This window comes from Coregonus lavaretus, assembly GCF_964263955.1.
Source record: "Coregonus lavaretus genome assembly, chromosome: 27".
NCBI classification, from domain to species: domain Eukaryota; kingdom Metazoa; phylum Chordata; class Actinopteri; order Salmoniformes; family Salmonidae; genus Coregonus; species Coregonus lavaretus.
This window is the reverse complement of record NC_140014.1, coordinates 19,477,817-19,502,157: the sequence shown is the minus strand read 5'-3', so window position 1 is coordinate 19,502,157 and position 24,341 is coordinate 19,477,817. Positions and strand designations below refer to the sequence as shown.

At 41.9% G+C, this 24,341-nt stretch overlaps 1 protein-coding gene across 1 annotated transcript; it reads left to right on the top strand.

The window, feature by feature from the left end:
* Positions 1–741: 741 nt before the first annotated feature.
* On the top strand, positions 742–21,019 carry LOC311103061 (inverted formin-2-like; the record flags this gene model as incomplete). The annotated part of the gene is made up of 21 exons (XM_084144584.1): positions 742–844; positions 6,189–6,600; positions 12,634–12,749; positions 13,231–13,390; positions 15,337–15,370; positions 15,615–15,756; positions 15,890–16,022; positions 16,180–16,719; positions 16,893–17,035; positions 17,157–17,218; positions 17,310–17,412; positions 17,600–17,685; positions 17,911–18,011; positions 18,314–18,384; positions 18,476–18,583; positions 18,676–18,746; positions 18,863–18,983; positions 19,137–19,301; positions 19,457–19,559; positions 19,686–19,838; positions 20,148–21,019. The coding sequence occupies exons 2-21, from the start codon at positions 6,204–6,206 to the stop codon at positions 21,017–21,019; spliced, it is 3,681 nt and encodes a 1,226-aa protein (XP_084000710.1). The 5' UTR covers positions 742–844; positions 6,189–6,203.
* Between the last annotated feature and the right edge of the window lie 3,322 nt (positions 21,020–24,341).

The window sequence follows — 24,341 nt, the reverse complement described above, 5'->3', positions numbered from 1 at the left end:
ACATGATTTGCATCATTCTCTTTAAGCTCTGGGAGTCCCAAGTTTGCAACTTGATTTAGGAAAATACAGTACATAGACATCATATGTAATATCAAGACTCCAAGCATACTGTATTGTCCAAACTCTAACTCGTCAGGACTCTTGAAGGTGAGAGGTCAACGAGGTGAGGGGAACAGAGGAGATTATCCTTGTGTTTTGGAGCCATTATGGATAGACTAATTAAGCCTGGTTTGACCCTTGGTTGAAAATAATTATTACCTTTAATCTTCAAACTAGGTTAGGCCTGGCCTCTTGGGTTTACCACGTGGTCAGGGTAATCAGGCTAAAATACTGTAATCCTGAGCCAGATAAGGTAAGTGGCATTCCAATAAGAAACTGTAGGCCTACCTGGTATCACCTTTTCCCAGGGACACTTTTGAAAGGCAAGATTCCTATGCAAATATAATACAACAGAATAGAATACAAACAGAATAGTAGGCTGCAAAATAGAATATGATAGATTGGCTACGTTATTGCAACCTGTTGGGACGTTTGTATTCTACCTATCTCAACCCCATGCCACAATAAAGCATGCTGTCCAGCTCGGCCAGCTGAGTTCAGGGCGTGGGAGGGGCCATCCAGTTGTGCCTGCAGCATCGTCACACACATGTGTAAACGGTGAGGAGGTCCGGGACCAAACGGAAATCCCCCTAACCATCCTCATCCATTCTCCACTACATACATTGTAGAGCGGTAGCCTGGTAAAGTACGAAAGAAGAAGGCGCTTGGAAGCTGGAAAGGCACGTTATCTGGCCACAATCGGAGGACGCGATTCTTCAAGTGGTTATTTATGGCATAAGCTCAGGTAAGGCAGCGCAGCTTGAAACGCACGGTTTAAATTGATTTGTTTTTATCGCATCCGTAGGCTATTTATGAGAACTTTAGACAACGACCTGTTTAGATGTCTAAAAAGTGAAATAGGCGTTTTGAAGGTAATCATTCCAGTAGGCAATCTAAATGACTTATCGGAATTCGCCATTATAAGGCGGTGACAGGTTTTCCCGTTATGTTCACACCATGAAAATGGGAGCCGACAAGAGCGCAAAAATAAAGACGCTCCTAAAACATTGGAATCCTCCGGACTAGGGTAGGCTACTTCACATGATTATCAACCAGAAACATATTTTCACATCTGTTCCAAAGAATAATGTGAGGCTACTGACAAAACATTAACAGACTACCTGTAGGCCTATTGAACATTTATCCAACAGATGGCAATTCATCCTTATTGGCGTCACATCCCCCATTATCTCCTATGTATCATAACATATTATTACAACAGGAGTGAATATCCTGACATAATGCATGTTAACCCTTTTGGAAATTGGCAAACATTCCCTTAGTGTTTCCCATAGAAAGGAGGACTGCTTGTGGGTGATGCAGGACAGGTTACATCAGTGGAGTCAGCTGGTCCCTTTTGACAGAAACACAGACAGATGTTGTCTAATAGAATATAAATTAAAGTTATTACAAATATAATGCATTTGTTACAAACTCACATCCAGATAATAACATCATGCTTGTTGCATTGAACTGTTTAACAGTAACAAGGTTGGGATACACTGCCAAAATTCCATTAGAGACATTTTAGTCATTTAGCAGACGCTCTTATCCAGAGCGACTTACAGTTAGTGAGTGCATACATTTTTCATACTGGCCCCCCGTGGGAATTGAACCCACAACCCTGGCGTTGCAAGCGCCATGCTCTACCAACTGAGCTACAGGAGACCTCAGCCCTGCTTATTTACATTTTTACATTTTAGTCATTTAGCAAACACTCTTATACAGAGCGACTTACAGTAGTGAGGGCATACATTTACATACTTTACATCAGTCTCTGGGGGCCCTTTCATCCAAGCAGTAGCTCAGGAGAGTTGCATGGCACCTCTATGAATTTATTGTTCAAGGCAAGGCACACTCAAAGTCATCATTAGAACCAGGATCAGAGGGCTCTGAAATATCACTCTGTATAATTGCCACTAAGCAAAAGCAGCCCACTCAGGGCTTTGTGACTCACAGCATATCCTCATAGCTGTGGATTGCAACAGTATTCACTAGGCTATACTGCAGCCCTCAAATGCATTGCCATAACAACATGGTCATAATGTCTCAAAGTCCATGGCCAAATATCTGAGATGATAAAAACCAGAATCAAGACCATGAGAAATTATTCCAAATAGTTCCATCAGACATCTGCTCTGGTGAACTCACAGGTTTGAACTTCTAGGTCTTAAAACATTGTCAGTCAATAACATCAACAGGATTTAAATTCAACCTCTTCAGAGGAGAAACATCAATGAAGATAGTAAGTGAAGTGAGGAATTCATTACAGGCTACTAGTTCTAGAAAATGAATACCAGATGTGAAGCGAGGGAGATGTGAACAACACATTGGTTGTTTTTGGCAAATAAGTCACAGTTACAATTATGTTAAATTTAATGTTTTGATATGAAAGTGAGATGTTATCAATGGCAATTCAAGATTTGTACAAGAGCTCCAGGGAGCTCTATTTTTAAATAAGCTTTTCTTATGGCTTAAGTCTGCATTATTGAAACACAACAGTCAGCTAAACAGAAGGCAACAATGTTTGTTCAGAGACAGTTCTGAGGGATCATAGGTCTCTCTCTCATGACCAAGTCTGGCATTCCAGTGAAAGGACAACACATAAGATAGATTCTATAAATACTGGGCTTCATGTGGCTCAATTCTTACCCCAGCCCATGTTGCAGTTTATTTACTCTCTTCTGTTTGGCTTACACAAAATCCCCCTGCCCCCAAGGTGGGAAGAATAAACTAATAGATTCTTAGAATCTTTCCATGGCAAATGCATGCATATCTACTCTGTATATGTTGGCTGAGTTCTTATAAGGAAATAAATAAGGATAATCTTTCTTATATAATAGCACTCTATTTTTACAGTAGAACAGTGGGTTGGTGGGTTGGGTTGTTTGAATGTAGGCTGCTTCCCTTGAGTACAGGAGGAGTGTATTCCTGACCTGCAGTAAGTAGGCCAATGTGAGTTTTGGTATGTGGGAGCTGTCACTGAGCTCATGTTAATCTTGGTTAAAGTGGAAAAATGTGCAGAAGCAACAAGCTAATGAATGTCCTTTTCATCCTTTTGATCCAGATGATCCATTGTTGGTCCTGCAGTGAGAGCCAGCTGTTTGTTTATAAACAGAATCTCTCTCTCTATAACTGAGGTCAGGTCAGAATTGTGTAAGAATTGTTGTTGTGGCAGCATGTTTGTCTTGTGTTTCCTGTCTCAGGAAAGTCCTTCCCTTCTTAGTTCCTATTGAAAAGCGCCTGACCCATGTTGGAAAGTCCTGCTGACTTGCCTAGGAAACCCTACCTAATGTTAATGTCAATGCATTTCTAATGTACTTCCCCCGTGTCCATGACTGTGTCCATGACTGATGTGGTGGAATTCACCTGGACTAAAAGGTTCTATTCACCAGTGACCCTACAGTACATCACTCTGTGCAGATGAATAGATTGTAAATCCTTCTAAGAACGTGTTCAGATGCTTGTTGAGTATAAAACCCATTAGATGTCAGAAAGCAGCCAGTGAAGCAGAAGACATTCCTCCCATTCTGTAGCTAATGAACAGAGCTCTTTGATGGGGGATGAGAAAGCCTATTGTGAAAGGGAATTGTCTTCCTGGCTGCCATGGTAACACTGTCACACTGGCAGTCCAAGTCAGAGAGAATCAGCCCCGCCACAGTTGAAGCTGACAGATGATTTGCCAAATGTGTCTGGAACAGAACAGCTCATTTTTTGTCCTGTTGAATTATAGGTAACGAGAACTGAATAGAAATCCAATTTGTAGGAGTTTACAGTTTGTTACATTTTAGAGTTGACTTAGGTTCCATGTAAATTCCCACTGTGGTGGACTCTTGTCGTCAGTACCCAGTTTTTACTCTCTTGGTATTCTGCTCAGTGTGTTTCATGAGAGCCTTTTACATAAAACACCACACAGAAACATAATTGAAATTCCTGAGCTAAGCCATGTGTTTTGTAGATATATAGAGAGGCAGTACCACACTGCGTGCAGAGCTGCAGTTTGGCTGTTTATATTTATTTTCCTTTCCAATGCCATCTGTATAGGTTAGACTTGACAAGTGTGAAACAACTCATGTTATTGAAATAACTAACGCGTTTTGGGAGGAGAATTATTAAACCCCTACAGTTGTTCACTAGATCAGACGTCTGCGATTACAGATTAAATATTTATTGATTTCTCCCCCTTTGTTAGGCTCAATCCTTACCCTGTTGTTTCTGAGTGAGTGTGGGAGCTTGCAAGGGATGTTGTGCGTAGGTGAGGGTGGGACACGTTGCCGTGATAGATAGAGGGAGCAGTGTTCTGAGCTAAGGCTATACCAGATAAGGTCACTTGTGTGACCAATGTGTGCATTTGTGCCAATGCTGGCAGTTATGTTCAAAGACCAGATGAGCTTAGTGATATCCTGGGTGATATTTTTCACTTCACAATGATACTTTCGTTTTGCAGCATATTACTCAAAACTAGGGTTGCAAAGCTACCGGTAATTTGCTAAAGTTAAATCTATCATAACTTTGGTAATTTATACTTGAATCACTTTTTTAAAAAATGTATTAATATATAGTATTCATTTTTATATCTGTGTCCATATTGTCCATGAGTTTCTAGTAGGTAGTAGGTTCAAGAGAAAATAGCCTAATTAATGGAAAAAAGCATCTAATCAACAATGGCATAATTTTCAATGAACTCTGCAAATCTTCCAACTATTGACTTTTTTCTCAACTCCCACCAGCTTGACGCCAAAACATTTACAACAAATACATATTGACATAGTAAAATGCTGAAACCTTCATATTAAACACCAATGTGTCGCGAACTCTGATGCGGATGTGGTGTGAATCAAATGCAGGACACAGGAGCTAAGTCAAACCAGACTTTACTTGCATAAACAAAATAACAAAACGGGTCTACCAACCCGGAGGCGAACAATACGCCACAGTGCGTAAAACACTCCAAAACCGACTGCGCACAAAACAATAGTGCGACGGTACAAAATGAGCGACTGGCAAACAGCACTGCACCAAACGACAGGTGAAAACAATTACACACAACACATGACAAACTAATGGAACATATAAAGGGTACATAATCACACTAACAGGGAACAGGTGTACAACAACTAGACAAAACCAAACGAACATCGAAACATACAACGGTGGCAGCTAGTACTCCGGGGACGACGACCGCCGAAGCCTGCCCGAGCAAGGAGAAGGAGCAGCCTCGGCCGAAACCGTGACACAATGGTATTCACTAAATTGATGGTTTATATGTGGGATAATGTTTTACAGCTTTGTCATTCAATTCTTTATTTTAAAATCATCTTATTTAATTATTTCATATATTTTAAAACATAAGGCCACACAAAGGGCCACGATAATTACAGACACCTGTAATAATCCCAATAGGGCATTAAATGTCTTGTGATAGATTACATAAAATCCTTGAAAGATACCAACAATTCTGGTAGTTTACTGGTAAACTTCTCAAGTCTCCAGTAATATACCCTCCCTTTGCAACCCTACTCAAAACCTTGTTTACAATTGGATGTAATTGAAAATAAAGTATATACACAGAATATAATATATCTCCCATAAAGATACACTGAGTGTCATGTGCCTGTCTTTGTGTTTGCTGTTGATTAGCTGACAGCGAGTCCCGTCCCTTTCACTGCAGGATTAAGTTTGGATGTTTAGCAGGACTAGTGACGACAGTACTGCTGACATACCTTTCACTTGTCCCCCAATGTGCAGAGCTGTCATTTCCTATGAATGTGCTATGTTGTGATAAAGGCATGGATCCTTTAGCCAGGATAGCTCTGATACAATTCTAATGGGGACTGATCATCCTGCATAATATTTATGCAAAGGCCCATTTGCAGGTCAAATAGTTAATGGCTTGTTTGCACAAAACCATGGCACTAACATTTTGACCATAAATGGCAAAATAGAATGAATTCTCCACCCCTTTCAGCACTTTATAGAAAACAGATGTATGTTTACATTAGACTCTATGAAACAAAACTGCAGTCCAGCAAGCCAAAAGTCTCACCATGCCACTTAACTGAACCTCTTGCCTTAAATTCCCTCCACAGACCCTCTCCATCACCATGTCAGTGAAGTCAGATGGGAAGAGGAAGTGGGCGGCAGTGAGGGGCCATCTGGGCTCCTCCCAGGACTCAGACACCCAGCTGGAGGCCAACCTGGAGAGTGCCGACCCAGAGCTGTGCATCCACATGCTACAGGTGCCCAGCGTGGTCAACTACTCTGGGCTGAAGCGTCGTCTGGAGGGCAGTGAGGAGTCCTGGATGGTCCAGTTCCTGGAGCTGAGTGGCCTAGACCTGCTGCTGGAGGCCCTGGACAGGCTGTCTGGGAGGGGCTGCTCCCGCATCACAGATGCCCTGCTGCAGCTCACCTGTGTCAGCTGTGTCCGGGCCATCATGAACTCCTCGTCTGGGATAAACTTTATCGTGGAGAATGAGGGCTACATCCGCAAACTCTCCCAAGGTTCGACAGCACCTAGGACTGAGGAGATATATAGTGTTTCATACTTAATAAAGCTATGGCATCACACACACACACTTTCCATGAAAGGTTCCATGAATGAGCCTTATACAGTGGGGAGAACAAGTATTTGATACACTGCCGATTTTGCAGGTTTTCCTACTTACAAAGCATGTAGAGGTCTGTAATTTTTATCATAGGTACACTTCAACTGTGAGAGACGTAATCTAAAACAAAAATCCAGAAAATCACATTGTATGATTTTTAAGTAATTAATTTGCATTTTATTGCATGACATAAGTATTTGATCACCTACCAACCAGTAAGAATTCCGGCTCTCACAGACCTGTTAGTTTTTCTTTAAGAAGCCCTACTGTTCTCCACTCATTACCTGTATTAATTGCACCTGTTTGAACTCGTTACCTGTATAAAAGACACCTGTCCACACACTCAATCAAACAGACTCCAACCTCTCCACAATGGCCAAGACCAGAGAGCTGTGTACGGACAGGGATAAAATTGTAGACCTGCACAAGGATGGGATGGGCTACAGGACAATAGGCAAACAGCTTGGTGAGAAGGCAACAACTGTTGGTGCAATTATTAGAAAATGGAAGAAGTTCAAGATGATGGTCAATCACCCTCGGTCTGGGGCTCCATGCAAGATCTCACCTCGTGGGGCATCAATGATCATGAGGAAGGTGAGGGATCAGCCCAGAACTACACGGCAGGACCTGGTCAATGACCTGACGAGAGCTGGGACCACAGTCTCAAAGAAAACCATTAGTAACACACTACGCCGTCATGGATTAAAATCCTGCACCGCACACAAGGTCCCCCTGCTCAAGCCAGCGCATGTCCAGGCCCGTCTGAAGTTTGCCAATGACCATCTGGATGATCCAGAGGAGGAATGGGAGAAGGTCATGTGGTCTGATGAGACAAAAATTGAGCTTTTTGGTCTAAACTCCACTTGCCGTGTTTGGAGGAAGAAGAAGGATGAGTACAACCCCAAGAACACCATCCCAACCGGGAAGCATGGAGGTGGAAACATCATTCTTTGGGGATGCTTTTCTGCAAAGGGGACAGGACTACTGCACCGTATTGAGGGGAGGATGGATGGGGCCATGTATCGTGAGATCTTGGCCAACAACCTCCTTCCCTCAGTAAGAGCATTGAAGATGGGTCGTGGCTGGGTCTTCCAGCATGACAACGACCCAAAACACACAGCCAGGGCAACTAAGGAGTGGCTCCGTAAGAAGCATCTCAAGGTCCTGGAGTGGCCTAGCCAGTCTCCAGACCTGAACCCAATAGAAAATCTTTGGAGGGAGCTGAAAGTCCGTATTGCCCAGTGACAGCCCCGAAACCTGAAGGATCTGGAGAAGGTCTGTATGGAGGAGTGGGCCAAAATCCCTGCTGCAGTGTGTGCAAACCTGGTCAAGACCTACAGGAAACGTATGATCTCTGTAATTGCAAACAAAGGTTTCTGTACCAAATATTAAGTTCTGCTTTTCTGATGTATCAAATACTTATGTCATGCAATCAAATGCAAATTAATTACTTAAAAATCATACAATGTGATTTTCTGGATTTTTGTTTTAGATTCAGTCTCTCACAGTTGAAGTGTACATATGATAAAAATTACAGACCTCTACATGCTATGTAAGTAGGAAAACCTGCAAAATCGGCAGTGTATCAAATACTTGTTCTCCCCACTGTATATACAGTATATATGCAGTTTATTAGGTACACCCATCTAATACCGGGTCGGCTCCCACTTTTATCGCCAGAACAGCCTGAATTCTTTGGGGCATGGAAACGTTGCTCAATTGGTATCAAGGGACCTAACGTGTGCCAGGAAAACAATCCCCAAACCATTACACCACCACCAGCCTATACCGTTGACACCAGGCAGGATGGGGCCATGGACTCATGCTGCTTACGCCAAATTCTGACTCTGCCATGAGCATGACGCAACAGGAACCGGGATTCGTCGGACCAGGCAATGCTTTTCCACTCCTCAATTGTCCAGTGTTGGTGATCGCGTGCCCACTGGAGCCGCTTCTTCTTGTTTTTAGCTGATAGGAGTGGAACCTGGTGTGGTCGTCTGCTGCAATAGCCCATCCGTAACAAGGACAAAATAATAGTGCGTTCCGAGATGCCGTTCTGTTGTACTGTGCCGTTATTTGCCTGTTTGTGGCCCACCTGTTAGCTTGCCAAATTCTTGCCATTCTCCTTTGACCTATCATCAACAAGTTGTTTTTGCCCACAGAACTGATGCTGACTGGCAGTTTTTTGTTTGTTGCACCATTCTCAGTAATCCCTAGACACTGTCGTGCGTGAAAAGCCCAGGAGCCGGCCATTTCTGAGATACTGGAACCAGCGCGCCTGGAACCGACGAACATACCACGCTCAAAGTCGCTTAGGTCACTTGTTTTTCCCATTCTAACGTTCAATCAGTAACTGAATGTCTCGATGCCTGTCTGCCTGCTTTATATAGCAAGCCAAGGCCACGTAACTCACTGTCTGTAGGAGCGAAACATTTTCGTGAACAGGTGGTGTACCTAATAAACTGCCCGCTGAGTGTGTGTGTGTGTGTATACAGTGGGGAAAAAAAGTATTTAGTCAGCCACCAATTGTGCAAGTTCTCCCACTTAAAAAGATGAGAGAGGCCTGTCATTTTCATCATAGGTACACGTCAACTATGACAGACAAATTGAGAGAAAAAAATCCAGAAAATCACATTGTAGGGTTTTTAATGAATTTATTTGCAAATTATGGTGGAAAATAAGTATTTGGTCACCTACAAACAAGCAAGATTTCTGGCTCTCACAGACCTGTAACTTCTTCTTTAAGAGGCTCCTCTGTCCTCCACTCGTTACCTGTATTAATGGCACCTGTTTGAACTTGTTATCAGTATAAAAGACACCTGTCCACAACCTCAAACAGTCACACTCCAAACTCCACTATGGTCAAGACCAAAGAGCTGTCAAAGGACACCAGAAACAAAATTGTAGACCTGCACCAGGCTGGGAAGACTGAATCTGCAATAGGTAAGCAGCTTGGTTTGAAGAAATCAACTGTGGGAGCAATTATTAGGAAATGGAAGACATACAAGACCACTGATAATCTCCCTCGATCTGGGGCTCCACGCAAGATCTCACCCCGTGGGGTCAAAATGATCACAAGAACGGTGAGCAAAAATCCCAGAACCACACGGGGGGACCTAGTGAATGACCTGCAGAGAGCTGGGACCAAAGTAACAAAGCCTACCATCAGTAACACACTACTCCGCCAGGGACTCAAATCCTGCATTGCCAGACGTGTCCCCCTGCTTAAGTCCAGGCCCGTCTGAAGTTTGCTAGAGTGCATTTGGATGATCCAGAAGAGGATTGGGAGAATGTCATATGGTCAGATGAAACCAAAATATAACGTTTTGGTAAAAACTCAACTCATCGTGTTTGGAGGACAAAGAATGCTGAGTTGCATCCAAAGAACACCATACCTACTGTGAAGCATGGGGGTGGAAACTTCATGCTTTGGGGCTGTTTTTCTGCAAAGGGACCAGGACGACTGATCCGTGTAAAGGAAAGAATGAATGGGGCCATGTATCGTGAGATTTTGAGTGAAAACCTCCTTCCATCAGCAAGGGCATTGAAGATGAAACGTGGCTGGGCCTTTTAGCATGACAATGATCCCAAACACACCTCCCGGGCAACGAAGGAGTGACTTCGTAAGAAGCATTTCAAGGTCCTGGAGTGGCCTAGCCAGTCTCCAGATCTCAACCCCATAGAAAATCTTTGGAGGGAGTTGAAAGTCCGTGTTGCCCAGCGACAGCCCCAAAACATCACTGCTCTAGAGGAGATCTGCATGGAGGAATGGGCCAAAATACCAGCAACAGTGTGTGAAAACCTTGTGAAGACTTACAGAAAACGTTTGACCTGTGTCATTGCCAACAAGGGGTATATAACAAAGTATTGAGAAACTTTTGTTATTGACCAAATACTTATTTTCCACCATAATTTGCAAATAAATTCATAAAAAATCCTACAATGTGATTTTCTGGATTTTTTTTCCTCATTTTGTCTGTCATAGTTGACATGTACCTATGATGAAAATTACAGGCCTCTCTCATCTTTTTAAGTGGGAGAACTTGCACAATTGGTGGCTGACTAAATACTTTTTTCCCCCACTGTATATATATATACAGTACCAGTCAAAAGTTTGGAAACACCTACTCATTCTAGGGTTTTTCTTTATTTTTACTATTTTCTACATTGTAGAATAATAGTGAAGACATAAAAACTATGAAATAACACATATGGAATCATGTAGTAACCAAAAAAGTCTTAAACAAATTCTTCTTGAGATTCTTCAAAAAGCCACCCTTTGCCTTGATGACAGCTTTGCACACTCTTGGCATTCTCTCAACCAGCTTCATGAGGTAGTCACCTGGAATGTATTTCAATTAACAGGTGTGTCTTCTTAAAAGTTAATTTGCGGAATGTCTTGCCTCAATGCGTTTGAACCAATCAGTTGTGTTGTGACAAGGTAGGGGGGTATACAGAAGATAGCCCTATTTGGTAAAATACCAAGTCCATATTATGGCAAGAACAGCTCAAATAAGCAAAGCGAAACGACAGTCCATCATTACTTTAAGACATGAAGGTCAGTCAATACGGAACATTTCAAGAACTTTGAACGTTTCTTCAAGTGCAGTCGCAAAAACCATCAAGCGCTATGATGAAACTGGCTCTCATGAGGACCGCCACAGGAATGGAAGACCCAGAGTTAACTCTGCTGCAGAGGATAAGTTCAATAGAGTTACCAGCCTCAGAAATTGAAGCCCAAATAAATGCTTCACAGATTTCAAGTAACAGCCACATCTCAACATCAACTGTTCAGAGGGGACTGTTTGAATCAGGCCTTCGTGGTCGAAATGCTGCAAAGAAACCACTACAAAAGGACACCAATAAGAAGAAGAGACCTGCTTGGGCCAAGAAACACTAGCAATGGATATTAGACCAGTGGAAATTTGTCCTTTGGTCTGGAGTCCAAATTGGAGATTTTGGGTTCCAACCACCGTGTCTTTGTGAGACGCGGTGTGGGTGAACGGAGGATCTCAGAATGTGTATTTCCCACCGTAAAGCATGGAGGAGGATGTGTTATGGTGTGGGATTGCTTTGCTGGTGACACTGGTCTGTGATTTATTTAGAATTTAACCAGCATGGCTACCAACCAATTGAGATGGTTTGGGATGAGTCCCAAATGTAAATGTAATGAGTCGGACAGCAGAGTGAAGGAAAAGCAGCCAACAAGTGCTCAGCATATGTGGGAACTCCTTCAAGACTGTTGGAAAAGCATTCCAGGTGAAGCTGGTTGAGAGAATGCCAAGATTGTGCAAAGCTGTCATCAAAGCAATGGGTGGCTATTTTAAGAATCTCAAATATAAAATATATTGTGATTTGTTTAACACTTTTTTGGTTACTACATGATTCCATATGTGTTATTTTAAAGTTTTGATGTCTTCACTATTATTCTACAATCTAAAAAATAATACAAATAATGAAAAACCCTTGAATGAGTAGGTGTGTCCAAACTTTTGACTGGTACTGTATATATATATATATATATATATACACACAGTATAATACTTAATAATTTTTATTCAGTTGTGCATAATTGTAATCAAATATAAAATCAACCCCATAAAATACCTAAGTAGATTTAGGAATTTCAAAGAAGTACCATGGCAACATGGAACAATTCAGGTCAGATATAGGCCATTGTGTCAGACAAAGTGTATGGAGGGGGACACTGTGTGGAGGGACAGTACATTGCAACATCTTCACACACACTAACAAACTTATCACAAACAAAACACTTTTTCGTAAAGGTAAGTTCACGTTACGTTGCCTTTAGATGAGCCATAACATCCTAGAGGACACCAGACAAGGGAGAAGGAGAAAGGTAGGCTGGAATATGAGGACAATGACCATGTGTACACTGACTGATGTCTCTGACTATGTCTTACCACAGCCTTGGACACGTCCAATACCATGGTGAAGAAGCAGGTGTTTGAGCTGCTTGCTGCCCTGAGCATGTTCTCCTCTAATGGGTATCGTCTGGCCCTGGATGCCCTGGACCACTACAAGGCAAGTGTCATACAGCTAGACAAGCTCTCACTAGTGGACAGAGGCTATATACCATACACCTACAGGATAAGTGGCCTAATTCAGATTTAGGAAGGATAATGAGAGAAAATGAACAATGTTGGGGGAAACAATGTGTGTGGTTTTGATGAAAATGTACTGAAATCAGATATGACACGTTTTTTGTAACATGTTATTTCAGCTCAAAGGAATCTCATTAAATAGGCTAATTAAAGTCATTTTTTATCATCCCAGACATTACTGAACAACCATACACTGTATGCACCTAGTATTGCCCTCTAGTGTACATATGTTGAACTGCTTAAGTGACTTCATTGGGTTATCTAGTAATGTCCACAGTTGTCAATACATTGATTAATGTTACTCACTGATCAACATTAGAGCATTATGGGGATAGGAGCTGTCCTCACACAGCAGGAGTGAATGACATACAGAATGACTAATGTGTTACTTTGGCTCCCAGGGTGTGAAGACCCAGCAGTATCGCTTCAGTGTGATCATGAACGAGCTGCAGGCCACAGACAACGTGCCCTACATGGTCACCCTCCTCAGTGTCATCAACGCCATCATCTTTGGGACAGATGACCTGCGACAGAGAGATAAGATGCGCAAGGAGTTTATCGGTACAGCGCATTGTTTATCTTCACTACTCAGCCACTCAGTTCATCTGGTCACACGTTGAAACACCAGGGGGATGAGAATGCAGAGTAAATAGGCCATTTGGCAACAGTTCCATTGCTAATCTATGTCACTGGGTACTTTTAGCTATATGCCTGCCAGCAATCTGTCTCCTCCCAGTGAGAAAAATGACGGTGAAAATTAGGTTAATTTTCGGTTCTGAATGAAAGTTGAAAATATGTATTTTCCTGATGTTGAAAATACATATTTTACAGACTTTGAAAATACGTTATTAACATATGTTAAAAATACTTATTTTACGGACGTTTAAAATACATATGTTTTCGGTCATTGTTTCTATGGCCAAATTTCAACCATACATAAGTTCACATACTGTATATCTACATGTCAATAAAGAAAGCATTTGATCACATTCAACATTTTGAACTCCAATTAAAATAGGAAACTGGAGCAAACCGAAGATTGCAGAATGGAATATTTATTATTCCTCCCATTTATCACCTTAGCTTTTTCTATTTTAGCTTTTTCAAAAGCTTTAGAATTGGCAGTGAAAATGTTCAGAGTTTTCAGACTTACACAATAAAAAACAATAGAACACTTCAACTACAAAACATTTCTCATTAACGGTTACAGAAACGTTTTTCTTGCTATGACTGTGATATGTGGTTGTTTATTTACCTTAGTTGAATGCACTGACTGTTAGTTTCTCTGGATAAGAGTGTCTGCTAAAGGCCCAAAATGTAAATGTAAAAAGGAACACTTTCAAACCATGCTGGGTATTTTTCTAATTTGGTTGGTCTGGACCGGACGTCTATGTCTTATAAGTTTGGACAGCACAGTACAGTGCAGCACAGTACAGTAGAGCACAGTAGAGTTTAGTTCAGTACAGTAGAGTACATTACAGTACAGTAGAGTTCAGTTCAGTAAAGTACAGTACAGTACAGTAGAACACAGTAAAGTACAGTAAACTACAGTAGGATATAGTACAGTACAATATAGTACATTATACTGTACTTTACTCTAATGTGCTCTAGTGTACTGTACTCTACTGTATTGTACTGGATCATACTCTACTTTACTGTACTGTACTGTACTGTACTCTGATGTGCTCTATTGTACTGTACTTGTGAAACATAGACATCTATGATTGGTTCAGATTTGGTCTATTGACGTCTATGTCCGTCCGCGCCCTGGCCTTGATTTTTTAACGTCCACAGACCAAAAAACGACGTCTATGGACGCTGAAATCAAGGCCAGGGCTAACCAAATTTCAAGCATAGACTTCGGTGTCAGAACGGTGCTCGTCCCTAAACACTTGAATCTTGGTCAACCATCACATATTCTGGTTTGAAAGTAGGCCTATTCATTTGTATTTTACATAGATGGTGGTACCTGAATCGTTTTTGGTTTTTGAAAAATCTGTGTTTTATCTGGGAAATCAAGATTAGGCCTATAGATTTGTGTGCTGAATATGTTGAAGAAATATGGGCATAGTAGTCCTATCAACATTGTATGTACAATATTATGGTTCTTGACAGGTTACAGTATTGTCCAGGAACTGGCTTCGATTTAGGCCTACCTGTTTATGATCAGAAGCCAATAACAGAAGATTGTCTGAAGTCTGTCAAGTCACCGTTCTCATCCTTTTGTGAAATTGCCATTCACGGAAAATGTGTAATGCATTTTTTTATTCTTCAAAAATCCTGTAAATGTGTTCGAAGTCGTTCCACATCCCCGTTCCACTGCGGATTGATTAATTATATCCCAACTCGCTCACCTGCGATCAAAATCACACGCTGATTCCCATCACGCAAATTCTAGTTCACATTCTGCGGTGTTCCAACTTTGTAATACTACAAAGTAGGAAACTGATCAATTGGGAGGTGGTTCATTGTTTTTGTCACTGTCTTATAAAGTTTATTTTTTCCAGGATTACAGTTACTTGATATACTGCCCAAATTGAGGTGAGTGCCTTGACTGACTTTCTCGTTTCATTGTGATTTATTTGTCGTGTGCAGATAAATGAAATGCCCATGCATTGGTCAAGCGCAATAACATTTGAGTGAAATGTAAAACAAAACTTTTATTTACCTTAACATTTATTAATTTACTTGTTGATTTGATGGTCAAGTGGGAAGTACATGTAAACAGGCTATTTGCTCAATAGACCCTTTTGAATAAATTACTTGGTGTGTGTGTGACCTCCAGAGATGAGGAGGATGAGGACTTGATCATTCAGTGTGAAGCGTTTGAAGAGGCTATGGTTGAGGATGAGGAGGAGCTGCTGAGGGTCTATGGAGGCATCGACATGAGCAGTCATCAGGAGGTGTTCACCACCCTCTTCAACAAAGTGAGCACAGCTGTCAGCTGCGCTACCATAACACCGCATGCCACCTTCTCTTAGCATCATGGCAAGTACTGTAAACAATTGAATTACAAATGCACTTTAAATAAGGTTTGGTTGTGTGTTGGTCCACCTCCAGGTGAGCAGCTCTCCGTCATCTCTCCAGCTGCTGTCCATCCTACAGGCCCTGCTGCTGCTGGGGCCCGACAGGGCTGGCATCTGGCAGACCCTGGAGGCCCTCACTAACAGGGCCATACTGCTGGATCAGGACTGTGAGTCCTCTGAGGCAATAAGTTGTCCCCTAAGAGAGTTATGGGTAAAGGACTGGAGTCTGGGTGAATGTCGACTAAGATCAAAAGTGCATAGATTGTATTTATTTTTGGTAGAATTCTGTAGATTTCAGTGTTTGTGTATGATTCTGTGCTCCAGCGCCAATGGACTCCTGTGAGACGATTATGCAACGCCTGGTGTTCGCCAAGCGCAGGAACGCTGGTGTCCATGCTGTGGATGGTCTGCCACCCAAGAAGATTGATAAGGCTGTTCAGACTGATATGGTGGACGATGACCAAGAGAGACTGACCAAATGCCCCACAACCTCCCAAGTGTCTTCTCCTCCCCCACCCCCACCCCTTCCACCTTCCCTACCTCCCAATATGATGGGACCAGGGCCCCTTCAGTGCACACCTCCCCCTCCTCCACCCGCCTCTCTGACACTACCACACACAGGAGATGGAGTACCCCCACCACCTCCACCTCTTCCAGCAATGGGGGTGCCCCCAGGGTGCACACCCCCACCCTTGCCCGCCATGCCTCCACCACCACCACCTCCTCCTCCTGTCATGGGTGGCATGGTGGTGGCCCAAAGTAGCCAATCCCTGGGGTGTGCCTGTGCTGCCTCCTCCAAGGCAGGCCGCTGCCCCACCCTGAGGATGAAGAAGCTCAACTGGCAGAAGCTCAGAGCTGTCACTGGTGAGTGAAAAACCTTGACATCTCTTTAATGAACCTCCCCTGTGTTTACAGAGGCAGTCTGCTCTATTTCAGAGGGGAAAAGATTGTCTGATAGTACAGCATAGAGAATAATTGTATTAGGTCATTCCAGATGTGTTGTGGTTATTCTCTTGCTCCTTTCACAAAACACACAGATGGTCATTCCATGTGGACCTCTGCCCAGAAAGACGCTCCTCGGGAGCCCAACTACTCCAGCATTGAGCAGCTGTTCTGTCTCCCGGTGACCGAACACAAAGACAAGGGGGCAGCTGCTCATGTCAAGAAGGAGCCTAAAGAGGTGCAGTGGTCAACACTCACTACAGCGCTCATATCTGGAGCACACCAAAAACATGGCTCATTATGAATCCTAAAACAACAACCTCCCTAACAAAATATTTGTTCCCCTCTTCTCTTTACAGATCTCCTTTATTGACGCAAAGAAGAATTTGAATTTGAACATATTTCTCAAGCAATTCAAATGGTAATGTAATTTATCATCAAGTTGATATTGATTTCAATGTTGTTTTTACCCCATTGAGCTGACTTGTTTTTCTCCATGCTCCTCTATCTAGCTCACATGATGAGTTTGTGTCCTTGATTCAGAATGGGGATCGGACAAAGTTTGATGTGGAGGTGTTGAAGCAACTTATTAAACTCTTACCTGAGAAACATGAGGTTGGTATAAGGTGTACTTTCCTAATTTCTCTTCATATATAAAACAGGGTAATGTTTACTTTTTTGTATTAGTTATATTCTTTTGATATTGAATATTGCACTGTTGGGTAGGGCTTGCAAAGTTAAGCATTGAACAATTTGAGGGTAATGACTGATCTGAAGCACTCTCTTTTCTTTCTCTATCTAGATAGAAAACCTGAAATCCTTCCAGGGAGAAAAAGACAAGTTGGCCAATGTTGACCGATTCTACATCTCTATCCTGGCTGTACCATGGTAACTGCTATTCCTCTCCTCGCTTTCAACATTTCTGGCACCTCACAGGATACTTTGTGTGGAGATTCATCTTTGGCTGTGATCATTAACAGAATCTGGTTTCTGTGTTTTTGTTTGGCACTTCCTTGAATTGTCTTGCTTAATTCCCTATGGCATCTCTTCCCTCCCTATACCATCCCTACTTCGTATCCCCTCTCCCGCTCTTTCTCTTGTGCCTCCCCACAGTTACCAGCTGAGGATAGACTGCATGCTGCTGTGTGAGGAGACAGCCTCCATACTGGACATGCTCAAGCCCAAAGCAGAGGTGGTTGAAGCAGCATGCCAGTGTAAGTCAACACCAACTTCCCTGTATAAACACTCATTTTACATTGACTGCTCTATTCATCAATTACATATTTGTGAAAGCTATCAGAGGACACTGTAAGGTTAATTATGAACTATTTTGTTTGTTGGAAATATCAACAGAGCGAGACTAACCACTGTTTTATGTAGTACAAATTGTTGCTTGTGCTGGAAAGGTTTTATCTATTCAAGTTGGAGATGCAGGTCTATCGAATCATAGTTTTTGTGTTGGTTTTTCAAACATTTTGCATAGAATGTTTCAACATTTAAAAAAATTCCCCCTCAGGTCTCAGAGTGAGCACTCTCATGCCCAGTTTCTGCAGGCTCATCCTTGATGTGGGAAACTTCCTCAACTATGTAAGTAAGGACTCTCCAAAGGATGGCATTCTACTCATCCAAAAACAGCACTTATGCAGTCTGAAAAAAACTCCTGACTGTTTGTTCACAGGGATGTCACACAGGGAACGCTGAGGGCTTTAAAATCAGCTCCCTGCTGAAGCTGACTGAGACTAAGGCCAACAAGAGCCGCATTACCCTGCTCCATCACATTCTAGAGGTAACACTATCATAAATAAGGATGAGCTTTTCTGAGAATAAAAGCTACTGTGTGGTCAGTGCTAAACTCCTGACTGAGCATTTTGTTTACAGGAAGCAGAGCTGAACCACCCAGAGCTATTGGACCTCCCTGACGACATTGAGATTTGTGAAAAAGCAGCTGGGTATAACATCCTTTTATTAAAAAATAAATAAAAATGTTTTATTATGAGCTCTGCAATTGATACATAAATGATTTAAATTACATCAAAAATTGTAAATATACATTTTTATCCTTCAGAATCAACCTGGACTCCATTCAGGCAGAAGCCAGTGCCTTACTCCATCGACTAAAAGAAGCATCAAAGAAAGTCTCTATCTCTGTGGATGATGTAAAGCAGCAGTTCACAAAGGTATTTGAGGTATGGAACCAGTGAATTAGATTATATTGTGGATCAATGCATCACAATATTGACAAGAGTTAGTGTTTTTTTTTTATTCTTTGGAGGAGGTCAACCAACTATACAAAGTTGTTCTTTAAGGCAATGGTTCAACTGCTTGTTTCCCTCCCCAAGAAAAACCTGGAGGCCTGCCGGGATTTTGAGGACAGTTTTTTGGAGATTGTGAGGAAGAAGGGTGACCTGGCCCTCTACCTGTGTGAGGATGTCAACCAGCTCTCCCTGGAGGAGCTCTTCGGCACCATCAAGACCTTTCGGGGACTTTTCATCAAAGCCTTAAAAGTCAGAGGAGCACATCACAAATAGACGGAATTCCACAAGTTTAGATAGCTGCTAATAATGCATACTGATTTCCATCACTAGTACACTGAAGATAAAGGTTTTCTATGGAGTAGCCTGGTGTAATCTCTTTCTCAATGTTCTATTTACACCCACAGGAAAACAAAACCAGAAAAGAACAGGCTGTGAAGGCGGAGAAAAGGAAGAAGCAGCTTGACGAGGAGGAATCCAAAAGACAGAAGGGGGAGAACGGAAAAATAAGTGAGTTCTACTGATATCTCCTCTGTCAAATGAGTCCAACTATGTTTTGTATTCACACTAAGATGATAAAGCGTAGCCAGCCATGTGGTGTCTTAATGTCTCTCTTTCTCTATCCTCTGTCACCAGTCCGGAAAGGACCCCCGCCACAGGACGATGGCTGTATTATCGACCACCTTCTTGCTGATATCCGGAAAGGCTTCCATCTCAGGAAGACGCGGCCCAGGTGCGAAACGGAAAGCCCCCCCTCTAGTGAAATGAATAGGAAAACGGGCCAGCCCGGTAAGGACAAGACGACTCTGACTCTGTCCTGCCTCCAGCTCCGCTCCTACTCTCCTGCATTGAACCATAACCAGGCTTCCATTTGTGCTTTTGTGCAGCCACTACTACTACCACCAATTACACTTGCTTAATTTAACCAAGAATGTGTGCTTGGTCATGCTTCTTTGTGTATTTTCTTAAGAAACACCACTTGCTAGATTCAAACATTGCCTGCATTAAGAATGATGACATGTTTGGAATGTCTGGTACAGTAGACCTGCTCTTCCTATCTATCTTCATACATTAACAGAACCTCCTTCTCCTCTGCAGGATCAAGTGTCAAGCCTGTAATAGAAGAAGCCAAAGCCTCGGTCTCAGAAGCCTCCAGCACTCCTAGTCCCACTCAACCCCAGGCAGAGGAGAGGGCCCCAAGAGAAGGAATGAATGGTCCCAGCAAACCCCAAGAAAAAACAGCTTTTTCAAGCCTTCCCACAAACAATTTACCAACACAGGAGATACCGGGAATGGGTGTCCTACATAACACCCCAAGCCTCTCTACCTTCACAGATGCAGACCTGCCTGAAATCAACCAGATGGTAATGGAGGACTTGATGCCTGAATGTCCACAGAGCAATGGAGAGAGTCACCTTAATGGAGCCTGCACACTTCCTGTCACTGATATGGACATGATGATAGAGAGTAATGGTGAAAGCAACCTGATAGGAAAAAAAAACATTGGCCAAGATGAAGTTGGAGGTAAGAGCAGCAGCATGATGGTAAAGACTTTTGGACAAGATGAGGCTGGGGATGACATGATGGTGAAGATGGTGGCACAGGATGAGGGTGTAACTAATGGACACCCAGACACCAATGGCAGCACAGACACCAATGGCAACACAAACACCAATGGCAACGTACCTTTAGTCAGTGCGGCGGAAAGCGGACCGGCGTGCGATGTGCCCGATGGAGTGGACTCTGAAGATCTGCTCTCATCAGTATCCGAAGCTCTGCCTGCATCTGCAACCCTAAAACCAGAGGATAAGAAACAGCAGAAGCTCTTTGGAAGTAACAAAAAGAAGAGTAATGAAGGTAATGTATTCATTCATTCTAATAAAGATCATGTTTGGAACTGTGGTCTCCTGAAGTGTCTGAGAGGGAGATTTCTCCCTTTATGGTATATGGTTTTATTGCATTTTACATAATACGTTTTTATATAGTGTCTGATCATTTGGTGCTGTTGTTTTAGCTGTGAACTTTGACGTTTTAGCATGAATGTACTATTTTTTTAGAAGTAGATATTAAAAGCCTCCCATTTACAACACCTTGAGTCCTTTCATGATCATCAAGTAGTTTGTTTTTCGTGTTGTCTTTTTTCTTTGACTCTCTAAAACACAAGGTAACACTGGAAAAGGACACCCTAAATGTAAAAAGGGGTGTGTGATGCAGTGAGGTAGGTCAAACAACTGGATGGAATACTAACTGGTGCAAGCAGGAACATTTTAATCAATCCATCAGCACCAAGCCATGAATTCAATTTACAGACGTGTGTTGGCCTAACCATGGTCTGGTTTAACCTGATTATGTCTTGTCCTACTTTTAACACTCTCTGTCCTCTTCAGTAAAAATCTATCAAATCCCTGGTAATCAAATTTTAATCCTGTCATCATAACTCAAGATAAACCACTTTGTGTGAGACCTCTCTTGGCTGCTACTTTATGCACTCTTTATCAGCCTGAATCATAGGAGTTTGAACTTGTAAAGACGTATAGTAATTAAACTCAAACTGACACCTCATAAGGGCCACAGTTGAAAAATCATTATTATCATCATATCCAAGTTAACTTCAATGTCATACTGAGCTTTTAACTTGTGAAGGCCTCACCGGGAAGACCTTGCTCAGCACTTTTTTTCTGGTGGAGTTTTGCTGTCATGTTTTCTGTGCCTCCATACCCTTATGTTACTAAACTGGCCAACCTCACAACAACCTAAACAGTAAACTTGATGAGTTAAACTACTAACGCAATGACTTTTTTGTGCTTCCTGTAAACTGTGTCCTTTGGAAGTCTGACTTTGCTGAAAGATGTTTGATTTAAATGAATTCAGAGTGCTTTAATGATCTAGAAATTGATGGAACCAACAGCACTGAATGCCATTTAATTTCCAAAATAATAGTATTCATCAGAAACATTACAAAACTGTCCATTCTCTCCAATTCCTAGATCCACCAAATGCAATTTTTGGGCTCCCACTTTGTTTGATATTGTTGGCATACTATTTTAGAAGTCATTGGTATGTCATTTGATTTATTCAATCTATTAATTGTACTCTTTACTCTCCTAGGCAATTCCCGGAAAAGGAAGTCAAGAGGGAAAAGAAAATGTTGAGTTGATTCTTCCATACATGGTTTCTGCACATTGTAATGGACTACATCAGGAGTAGGCAACCCTGTTCCTGGAGTGCTGCAGGTACTGCAGGATTTTGTTCCAACTAGGCACCACACCAGGGGTGCGTTCAGTTCGCTTAAACGTTTGCTACGTTGCGGAACGGTTTGTACTGAACGACACGTTTTCCCAAAATGTTCTTGTACGTTCTTGAACAGACTTTGAGATACGTTTGCTCCGTTCTGTGGGTGTGCTGGGGTGTGGCTTGAAGCAATGAGTGATGTATTTAAAGGGCAGCTGTGCATTTGAACCCATAGCCCAACCCCTCCCCGTTTTTTAACTGGTTGTTCAGTACAGCACCGTTTCCGTTCAATTTAATGTTCTGTTACGTTTTTATGTACTGAACACGGCCTTGACCAACTGAGCTAATTGATCAGTTCAGTGATTGCCCCCAATTCAACACACCTGGTCTTCCAGGTTGGTTAAATTTGTGGCACTCCAGGACCTGGATTTCCTACCCCTGGACTACATTATATTGAACTAAATGTATTCCTCCAAGAAGATATCAGCATGGTCTTCCTTCCCTTGGAGAATTTTGAGTTCTTTAAAAAATTGTGAAATAAACTCAAAAGCTGCCATGGTTCCCTGGCCAGGTTGATTTGTATTCTACCAAGAGGCTGGGTCATGGACACATTCTCATGCAGCTGTTGTGTTCCACAAGGCTACTGTTTGTGGTCTCTGCCAGCCTCAATCCCAGCAAATGTACTCTTCGCTACAACCTGGTATCAGAGCATTTCGTATTATTCTGTATGCAAATCTAAAACGCTCCATTTAGTATGGTATGTTAGGTTTCGTATGGTATGTATTAATTTGTGGATGTCCATTACCCATTTCGTATGATGTTTTACAAATTACCATTCATATTAAATGTTACAAATTTGCAAAATATGTTACGAATCTGCAAAATGTATGATGTTACAAATTCTGGCTAGGTGGCTAACGTTTGCTGGCTTACATTAGCAAGGGTAGGGGTTAAGGTTAGGGTAAAGTTAAAGTTTAGGAGTTAGGTTAAAGGGTTAAGGTTAGCTGAACGGGTTAGGGTTAGCGAACTTGCAAAGTAGCAAGTAGCTGAAAGGTTGCTAATTAGCTAAAATGCTAAAGTTGTCCGTGATGGGATTCAAACTCACAACCTTTGGGTTGCTAGACGTTCGTGTTATACCACCCTACTTTTGTTTTTGCCTTAAGTAACCATCTGTCTTATGTCACCATACCAAACATAACATACTAACTTGACTGTCCCGGAATTACATTTACTATGTTACATCTAGTCTATGAGATCAGGCTGTGTCACTACTCTGTCACTTTAGGTGTTCTATATTGAAGAGAAAGAAAATTGACTTATTTTTACAAATTTGATTATTTGAAGTATATGTACTTTTTATGTTATTGTTTTGTGTTTGAATATAAAAAGACAGGCTTAATTTCCAAAGCTATAAATGACATCCAGCACAGTTGGAACCAAATTCGTGTCTATTTCACAATAAACTTTGATAGTGTGTTGGTTGGAACAGTTGTGCTGAAAATAGTATTCCAGTCTTTTGTGAATGTCATGTGAATTTTTTTTTTTACGTTTTGATTCCACACTTGGCATATAGGAAAGAAATATCAGCTTCTTCCTACTGTTATCAATAACATAACTTATTTCTACAATTATCAGAGCATAATTTATTGCAGCATGCATTTACAATACAATACAACTTTATTAATCCCCCGAGGGGCAATTCGTTCATGGCTGACAGGGTGCTTCAATAGGACAAACACACAGACAGTTTAAAACATAAAATATGAACACTTAAGGCATGAATTAAAAGTGCATGGTGCAATTTTAAGAAAGTTTAGCCCTGAAAGTTTACTATCTCTATACATTTGATAGCCTAGAGGGTGCCATGGTTGCAAATAGATTGTAACAACAGTATCGAATGTTGAGTCTGGACTCTGGACTATAATAAAAATAAAAATAAATGAATTCACAGTATGAGATTGCCGTTCTCTTTATTGACATCAAACAAGTCTTTATGGAAACGTGGAGTTGGGCGACAGTGCTCCCAGGCGCGGTTCGAGATCTGCCTACTGCGTCTGTGCG